The 9,995-nt window shown below is 37.8% G+C and overlaps 1 protein-coding gene across 1 annotated transcript in view; it reads right to left on the bottom strand.

Annotated features, from left to right (window-relative positions):
• gtpbp10 (GTP-binding protein 10 (putative)) overlaps positions 1 to 5,326 on the bottom strand; it is a 7,461-nt gene extending 2,135 nt beyond the window's left edge. The window contains exons 1-9 of the mRNA XM_050047776.1: positions 5,200 to 5,326; positions 3,558 to 3,751; positions 3,290 to 3,381; positions 2,840 to 2,984; positions 2,148 to 2,221; positions 1,978 to 2,030; positions 1,766 to 1,873; positions 1,592 to 1,669; positions 1,349 to 1,472 (exon numbers count right to left, since the gene is read on the bottom strand). Coding sequence (XP_049903733.1) covers positions 1,349 to 1,472; positions 1,592 to 1,669; positions 1,766 to 1,873; positions 1,978 to 2,030; positions 2,148 to 2,221; positions 2,840 to 2,984; positions 3,290 to 3,381; positions 3,558 to 3,751; positions 5,200 to 5,232 — 901 coding nt within the window. The 5' untranslated portion in view covers positions 5,233 to 5,326. The remainder of the gene's footprint in view (positions 1 to 1,348; positions 1,473 to 1,591; positions 1,670 to 1,765; positions 1,874 to 1,977; positions 2,031 to 2,147; positions 2,222 to 2,839; positions 2,985 to 3,289; positions 3,382 to 3,557; positions 3,752 to 5,199) is intronic.
• Between the last annotated feature and the right edge of the window lie 4,669 nt (positions 5,327 to 9,995).

Raw genomic sequence — 9,995 nt, 5'->3', positions numbered from 1 at the left:
AGTATGTCGTTCAAAATCATGAAAAAAAGTCATACAAAACCATGAAAAAATAGTCATAGTATAGTATGTCGTCCAAAATCATGAAAAAAGTCATAGAATAGTATGTCGTCCAAAACCATGAAAAAGTCATAGTAAAGTATGTCATCCAAAATAGTATAAAAATGTCATAGTATAGTATAGCATTTAAAATGGCATAGAAAAGTCATAGTATGGTATGGCATCCAAAATGGCATAGAAAAGTCATAGTACAGTATGTCGTCCAAATTGGCATAAAAAAGTCATAGTACAGTATGTCGTCCAAAATGGTATAAAAACATCATAGTATAGTATAGCATTTAAAATGGCATAGAAAAGTCATAGTACAGTATGTCGTGCAAATTGGCATAAAAAAGTCATAGTAAAGTATGTCGTCCAAAATGGTATAAAAACGTCATAGTATAGTATAGCATTTAAAATGGCATAGAAAAGTCATAGCACAGTATGTCGTCCAAATTGGCATAAAAAAGTCATAGTATGGTATGTCATCCAAATAGGCATAAAAAAGTCATAGTACAGTATGTCGTCCAAATAGGCATAAAAAGGTGATAGCACAGTATGTCGTCCAAATTGGCATAAAAAAGTGATAGTACAGTATGTCGTCCAAATAGGCATAAAAAAGTCATAGTGCAGTATGTCGTCCAAATTGGCATAAAAAAGTCATATTACAGTATGTCGTCCAAATAGGCATAAAAAAGTCATAGTACAGTACGTCGTCCAAATTGGCATAAAAAAAAGTCGTAGTACAGTACATCGTCCAAATAGGCATAAAAAAGTCATAGTACAGTATGTCGTCCAAATTGGCATAAAAAAAGTCACAGTATAGTATGGCGGCCAAAATGGCATAAAAAAGTCATAGTACAGTATGTCGTCCAAATTGCCATAAAAAAAGTCACATTATAGTATGGCGTCCAAAATGGCATAGAAAAGTCATAGTATGGTATGGCGTCCAAAACTGCATAAAAATGCCATTGTATAGTATGGCATACAAAATGGCATAAAAACATCTTAATATTAATATGGCAACCCAAAGGGCATAAAAACAATAAAGTACAATATGGCGTTAACAATGGCATAAAAACGTCACAGTATAGTATGGCGTCCAAAAGGGCATAAAAAAAGTCACCAATTCAGTATCTGACCAAATGTTGGAAATTTGTGCCAAATGTGGACTCCCTTGAGATGTTCTTGAGATGGCATTTACAAGGATGGGACATATGGACAGATGAACAACTCACAAACATAATGCCTCTGACCACAGCTATCCCCAGTGCAGAGGCACAAAAAACAAAAAACAAAGCATCAAATTTACCATCTGGGTTTTGTAGTTGCTCCTCCAGCTCTGCTAGTTTGTCCTCAGCATCTGGTAGGTCCATCTTATTCACCACCAATAAAGCCGGCTTTGACACAAGCTCCTCTTTGTACAACTCCAATTCCTGGAGGCCATGGTGAGAGAGGAGGAGGAGGAGGATGAAGAAGATGGTGGATGAGTCAATGATGGGACACTTTACAACTAAAATTTAATTATGAAGATCTTTCAAGACATCAGTCTCACCTTGGTGAGGAGTTGAACAGCTTCAAAGGCCGACCTAAACGGTGTCTTACTTGCCAGCTGGAAACCACAAACATCCACCTGCAGCCAGACAGATCACAACTAAATCAAACTCCATCATCATTAGGTTTTTCTGACCACATTCATACATACATGATGAAGATGTTAGCTACGCACCACAAACAGAAGCTGCCTGGTCCTCTCCACATGTTTCAGGAACTTGTGGCCCATGCCTTTGTTCATGTGAGCTCCCTCGATCAGGCCTGGGAGATCAGCAACAGAAATCTACCAGAAATAACAAGAACACCACTAAATGAGGGGAAACAAATAAAAAGGAAACCAGTTCAACGGACAGTTAAAGGACATTACACCAACGTGCATTCTCATACCTGCTTGTAATCTGTATACATCAGTTTGCCGATCTCAGGCCTCAAAGTTGTGACTGTGAAATAATAAAGATTTTAGAAATGGCACTAAAAAAAGCACAGAATATTGACTTGAAGAAAGATTCAACTCAGACAGAACACCTCTGTACGTGTGTGCAGTATGATGCACTTACAAGCATAGTTGGCAATCTGAGGTGTGGCATTAGACATGGCGGTCAGGAGAGAGGACTTTCCAGCATTTGGGAACCTGATGAAGAGTCAACACCACATATTTAAAGGGTGGGATCGTGTACATTCTTTTCCACGTTTTTGAAATGCAAACTCCCACTCAGCCGTTGGCAAAAAGCAGAGATGTAGGTTACAAACCTCCCTCAACACACAAGCACGCAGCTCTCTGACAGTGAAAGCATAGTTATATTGCTCTTTTCAAAGCCACCAGACTCCATTGACAAAAACACTAGTTTTACCTCACAGCACACAGGAGCTGCTGGTCTCCCGCTGCCTCGATCATTTAGTTTGTATTATGTTGTGACTTTTATTTACAAACTATTGTAGTGTTCACAGCAGTACATGAGTTTAAATGGGTTTATAATATGTAGCAGAAAACTACATCAGATCATGTTGCAAAATGGTTTCAGAAGGGCTTTGGAAAATAGTATTTTGATGCTAAATCATACATACTTAGAGTATTAGTTTTCTCATTTGAAAACATAAGTAACACTACTGGGAGGCTACAAAATGAAATGAAAACTAATAAATAAATAAATAAAACAAATCATGGAGTCACCCTTTAAGAGAAATATTTGTTACAATTTAAGTCTCAACTAAAATGAACCAAACTGTTCATGTGTGTGTCTGCTCTCACCCTACAAGGCCCAGGTCAGCGATTAGTTTGAGGTCCAGCCTTATATGTTTGTTCTCGCCCTTTCTGGGCTCAAACCCAGAGCGGAAGGAGCCGCCGGTTCCTCCTTTCGCCACCATCAGACGATCACTCTCAGTGTTCAGGTCACCTTGACGGAAGAAGTGTTGAAAAAATATGAGATTTGGGTGTGCTACTCACATTTGATTACTGATATATTGTAGCTGCTACAAGAGATTGCTGCCAAACGAAATTTTGTTGTATATTTTTGTACAATGACAATAAAGCTTCTTCTTCTTCTTCTTCTTCTGTTTTATCCCACACATGATGTACATAACCTGATGAACATACAACCTAGCAGCAAAGTAGGAGCTCTATTAGAAAACTGTAGCACAGGCTATTTTGACCATGCATTGTGCAAAATGAGGGAGGTTTTAAAAAAGAAGTTTGACATACCAATTACTTTGCCATCATCAGTGGTGACTGTGATACCAACTGGAACCAAGATCTCCTTATCATTCCCCTTGTCTCCTTTCAGCGCTCGGACACTGTTGATAAATAACATTCACACACACTAAATACAAAACAGCTCTTAGCATCTCTTACACAGCATATTTAAGGATCTCTGAGAAACATAACTCATCAGCTTATGTCAGTGATTGATGAATGATAATAACCAATAACAATGACAGATAGTCTTAAGGTTGTATTTGTAGGAACAAACCTGCTGTTGACTCCTGTTCCACCGACAAAACGCTTCTCAGGGTACTTATCCTTGATCCTCTTCAAGGTCATGTTCTTTGAAGCCACCACCCAAACATCTCCCCCGCTTCCTCCCCGACCCCCTAAACGGGGTAGACCCATGCCCCCGCTGCCTCCACGGACATACAGACGGAGGTTGTCCACAAAGTTTCCATACTGCAGGACAAAGAAGAGAGACATAACAGTGATGAGATTCAAATGTATGCAAGTGCCTCTGGATATAAACAGGTGAGTCAAGTCTGGAGCTGCCTCACTGACTCAGGTAACCTACACTAATAAAGTGTTTGATTTACAATCATTTATTGACATGTGGCAGCAGCATGAGAGAGAGAGAGATGGCTGGGAGAAAAATAAAATGACATTTGACAATGGTTAAGTTGTCTTTTGGGAAACTTAGAGTTCTTATACTAGCACTCATTTTATCTATTTTATTTTTATTTGATAAGGACAATGCAGTCTAACATAGCTCCAAGCTGACTGTCCAAATTTAGATTTATGATATTTTACAGTTGCCATTCATGCTGCTCCTTGTTCCTCTATTACTGTCTTGTCTTTGGATAAATCTGGAAAGAGGCTCTGGAGCTAGACTGTTGATACATTCGATAACCAATTTCAGGAAACAAAAGTTAATGAAGCTGCCAAAGCTGAAAAGATTGCATGTCTTTTTTTTTAAATATAATATGCAGCATTCAGTTATTCTATTTACAATAATTAAAGTATTTACTGTATTGGTTTGATAGCAAAAAATATCTGGTCACCTGTCCTGGACCCTTGCAATTTTACTCTCTTTACATGTGTGTCATCCTTGATAGTTTGTAAATGAGTGATTCAATGCCCTCCCTCTCATTATGTCAAATAAACGTTATGTTGCTTGACTATATAAGCGTTTACTGGAGCTTTCAATTGTATCTTGGTATCTACATTTGCTGCTGCTGCTGCTGCTTGTACATTTGTTAGTTGTACTTTTACAGTTTTTATATATTTAAAATTGCATTCATTTTGTACTTATATTGGTTAGAGGTTTTGTTTTTGTTCAATATTTATTATTCCGTCAAATGTGTGTTAAGTTATAATAGTATGCAGCATGTGAGGATGACACATTTACAATTTTGTTATGCTTACATAATAAGAATAGAGGTTTTCTTGAATCTTATATTTAGGTTGAAAGCTCAGGGAAAAGCTTATGAATGGACCTTGAGTTGGGATTGTTTTGTCGAACAAATGGGATGTCAAGGATGACAAAGATTAGTTTTCATGCTCAAAAAATCCTTGTTATCAAAGCATCTTTACATTTAATGCTACATAAAGATTTTGACACATCCATAAACTAAAGTGTAACTCAATAGTTATCCGACATTAACACCGGTTTACTCTTATACTATTCAGTCGCAGGTGGCTATAATCATATTAACATCATATATTAAAAGGAGGCAAACACACCAAGACATCACACACACACCAAGTTAGTCAATGCTTATGTTTTGATAGCAGTTAGCATGTCACACAGCTAGCTTGCCGACCAATGTCAACATCACAGTTCTTAGTAAACAAAAACTGTTAACTTGTTTCCAGGACATTAAAATCATGTCTGCTACAGTTCTTACCTTCCGGAAGCAGATTCTGCTAAAGTGGACCATCCTCAGTGGCGTTTATTGCCACTTTCTGTGTTGTTGACAGAGCTAACGGCTAGTTGACATGTGTATGTAGGAAGGACCGGAAGCGGTGGGTTCCTCTCAGCTGATTGGACCAAGAGACAAAGAGGCGGGACTCCGAGAGGTTGAGTGACAGCTCAGTTTACCTATGATCTTATGATGCTGAATCCAATGGTAACACCTTCCCTCAACCTAATATCACCCATTATATTTTGCTCTTTTCTACTGTTTACTTGTTATGTTGCCTTGCAGTTTTTTATGTTTGTTTTTTACTGATACTTATTGCTCTCCACTATCCTCTTATCTTATCTAATATGTTAAATATACGGCTAAATTGTGCATTTCAGCTATCAGAATGAAATAAATGTGCTTTAAAGTTGTGAAACATCAGAATGGTCAGGTGGAAAATGTATCACAAATGCTTGGTGCTTTCCTCCCATCATGATCCAAATGTAATCTACTCATGAACATAATGTTCAGTTCAAAATGAATGGTCCACAGTGTGTGTTGCCTTCATGTCCATTATGGAAGAACCCATTGTTCACATTGTTCCCTTTCACTTTGACATTTTATTTTGAACTTATTGCTGTATAATTATTTTAAGGATTATGCATTACTTATATGTTTAAATTAACATTTAAAAAGAAATCTCATGTATCCCTGCAATATTCCAAATTGGGAGGTTGGGTATTGGAGGGAAGACCCTGACTCACAAGGAGTGGGAAAGTCATAACATCAGGAAATTGGGACAAATTGTAAAGCAGGAGAGAATAATGACAGTGAAATTAAAGCTTATTTTAATCTTTATTAATAAAGTTGTCACAGTATTTACAATTGAAATCCTTAATTGCAGAAATTCGTCTCAAGGTTCTACACTGGCCTCAGATAAAGATAAATGAAGAGAGATTGTAACAAACAGAGGCACAGTATCCAATCTTTATAGACTTATTTCACTCTGTAGTAATACAGTACGGATAAACTAAACAACAGTGTGAATGTGATCTGGGTGAACACCTGCCACTTGAACAATGGGACACTATAATACCACATACAAACTATGACTGTCAAAATATTCTTTTTGAGTTAGTTATACAGGGGTGATTTACATTATATATGTTATGAAGGCTACAAGCACATATTGTATGCCATTCAAATGTTGTCAGTCAAATGAGACATTGACTGATGTTCTAATTAACAGTGATTGTAAAACTGGAATGTCTATGTGTAATTTATTCTGACTTAAGATAAAAAAAGTTACTAGTACTCAAAAAAATTAAGGTAACAATTTGCATGGACATTTCTGAATAGAATGAAAGTAAAAAAAAAATAAGTTAGAATTACTTAATTGGAGTACTTTTTACACAATTTAAATTAAGTTAGTTTAACTTAATTAAGCTAAGTAATTGAGTTTGCCTAATTAGAGATGTCTTGTGGCATTTACTGAATAATGGCTAAGTTGAAATAACTTAAAAAGATCCGTGCAAATTATTACCTCAATTTTTTTAAGTTGAGCCAGCATATCATTTTTTTAGAGTGTACTTATCAAAATCCGTTAGACATAAACTTATGCAGATGAAGATTTTGCACCGCACCAATATAACTCCACATAAGTTGAATAAAATGGTAAATGGACCTGCATTTGTATAGCGCCTTTCTAGTCATCTGACCACTCAAAGCACTTTTTACGCTACGAGTCACATTCACCCAGAAATAAGAAAATTGTGGGAAGGAGTCCAGAATATGTTACGTTCAGTGCTAAATGTGGCTGTACCACCATGCCCAGAAGTGTGTTTGTTGGGGATTAAAGTGGATGGTGTAAAATCTGGAGTAATACAACGTCTGTTAACACTGGCATTCCTTTCTGTAAAAAGGATCATACTGATGAACTGGAAACTAAATTGTTTTTGTTTAAATAACTGGCTGAAGGATTTCCTAGATTTAATAATAATGGAGTGTGCAGCCTCAGCCCTACAGGGGCTTTATAGAGACCACTGACATTCATCAAAGAATATATAAACAAGAGGCACATGATTTTGTTTAAGAACTGTTATAAATGCTAAAGATAAGCAGGCAGAAACCCTCAAGATGGAGTGGTGATAAAATGATCTCCAAATCAAATATATTCTTTTTATTGATGAATTTTAGTCTGTAATCTCTGACGAACTGTCTTTGTGTTGTGTTTTTGTACAGTATTGTGTTGTGTTATGTGGTGTCTGTGTTAAATCTTCATAGTGTCATTAAAATGTTAAAAAAAGGTCCACAATGTGTGTGTTTCTCCATAGCCTGTATTTAAAGCAACATAAGATAAATCAGGACATACAGTAGTTTCAGCAAACAACAGGCATTTTAACATTTTAAAGGACATTAAGACAGTTGAAAAAACAGAGGGCTACTGGATGAAAGATTAGACTTGTACATTTTTCTATGGGTCACCAGCTGAAAACACTCAAAGCACTTCGCAAATTAAAAAAATTTAAATAGGTCATTCAGTTCAAGTCAGACAAGCTGTTAACCTCATTATGGGAAACTGCATCATGGTGCAATAACATTGCAGCCACTATAAATAATTCAAGCTGAGTGACACAGTTTTTCTGTAAAAGACAAATCACATTTTTTGATCAATTTTACACTTTTCACTCACCTCTGAATTTCAGCATTGGCAGGTAACATGCTCACTTCAGTTAGTCTTTGCCCTTATTATTACCTGGCTAACACAGACGGTGGGCTCATATACAAATGTACTGTATGATCATTATCTTTTAAGGTTTATAAATTAATAAATAACAGCACTGCCAAATACACACACACAAAAACCTTGCTGGCAATAGTACATTGGTTTGCATTACACTGTAAGATATTCCTGTCATTTTTTACATCCATCTATATCAGTTACACATTCAGTTGGTGTTAAGACAAAAAGGCGCAAACATTTTATGTTCATTAGCACATTAAAACTAAAAATTTCAACACAGTATAATTCTTCAGCACAATCACCAGGAAACAATGCTGACGTACGTTTCTGTAAACCACAAAAACATTACATTTGCATGTTTCATATATAACATATGTTTTTAAAGTGACGTTTTATGAGCTGACTGGAGGGAAGGTGGATGGCGTGTCACCTTAGCGCAACATCTGCCAAGCTGCAGACCACTGTTCAAGACCAACAGACGACAAAACCCGTTGTTATTTATTGAGACATTGCTGTTCTCACCAGCTTTTAAGTCATCAGATGTTTTGTCGCTGTTTTCTCAGTGGCTCTCGAGACACAAGACAACACTGGTTTTTCTGTCGCGATAGTGCCCCCCAAACCAGGTAGTTTAAGCCAGTGGTTCCCAACTGTTCCAGCCACTGGGTCCAGATTTCTCCTTAGTCATTAGTTCAAAGTCTACACAGTTTAATATATTCAGCGTTATACTTGTGTTTGGCCATGTCATAGAGCTAGTTTGCTGTCTCTGTCAAGTAGCTGTCTGTTAGTTTCTTACTCTGCAGCAGGACATGGCACTTCTGAATAAAAGTTCTGTGCCAGAGATTCTCTGTACTTGACACATTTGCGTGTCACTTGTGATCCATTCAGAATGGACCAATGACCCTTTTGGACCGTGACCCATCAGTTGTGAACCACTGGTTTAAGCCAAAACATAATTGTTTTTTAACCATAACCTTGTGGTTTTTGTGCCTAAACCTAGCCACATGTTAACACAACACATTCTCACTCTGATCTGTCATGGACCCTCCACGTCCAGATATGATGTGCAAGGTACCCTGGGTGTGTTGATTCTTGACATTCTGGGACACCGTGTCAAGTTCTGCCCGATACATGTATTGCCTTCTTTCAAAATACACTTCTGTTTTCACAGGAAATTTAACGTGTAGGCCTACATACAGTCTCTTTCAAAATAAATGCACTACTTCGGTACAACACCGCAAACTGCCATTTTTTTCCTCCAAAAACTAAAGCAGGTGGTTAGGTTTAGGCAACAGAAGCACGTGGTCAGGTTTAGAAAGAAAGAACAGGGTTTGTCCATTCACCCTACTCAGACTTTTGCCACCTTTATTTTCGTTCTTTCCCTGCTGCATTTCCCCCCGATGCTGCCACACGCCATTAAATGGTTGACAGTAGCTCAGTCCTTAGGAACTTGGCTTGGGAACCGGAGAGTCGTCTGTTCGAGTCCCCGTCAGGACTAAATATGGAGCGTGGACTGGTGGCTGGAGAGGTGCCACTTCAACTCCTGGACACTGCCGAGGTGACCTTGAGCAAGGTACCCAACCGCTCGGGGCGCCTCACCAAGGGCAGTCCCCTCACTCTGACATCTCTCCACTTTGTGCATGTATAGGTCCTGTTTGTGCATGTGTGTGTCTTTCAGACCTGTGTGTTTATGACAAGGGAGTGAAAAAACTGAATTTCCCCCGAATTGAATTGCCACCTATTATGTCGACGTTAAAGGATGGCTTTATTCATTGGTTCCTGATGCCGTGAGTCACTGCCCAAGCACCGAATTTCGATGATTTTGAGGTGAGACTGGGTTGGCTTCAACAATTCTGCTAAATCCGTAATACTTAACTTGTGACCCATGGGCCACATCTGGCCCACGACAGGATGCCATGTGGCCCTCACCATTTTCTTATATTTAATGAAAAAAAAAAAAAAAAACAGATTCACAATGGAATTTTTTATTGTACTTAAAATGTAAATAAGGTGCCAGAGTGCATAGATAGATAGATAGATAGATAGATATGTTTGTTTA

This window comes from Epinephelus moara, chromosome 6, assembly GCF_006386435.1.
Source record: "Epinephelus moara isolate mb chromosome 6, YSFRI_EMoa_1.0, whole genome shotgun sequence".
In the NCBI taxonomy this organism is placed as follows: Eukaryota; Metazoa; Chordata; class Actinopteri; order Perciformes; family Serranidae; genus Epinephelus; species Epinephelus moara.
This window is presented reverse-complemented; position numbering and strand designations above follow the sequence as displayed.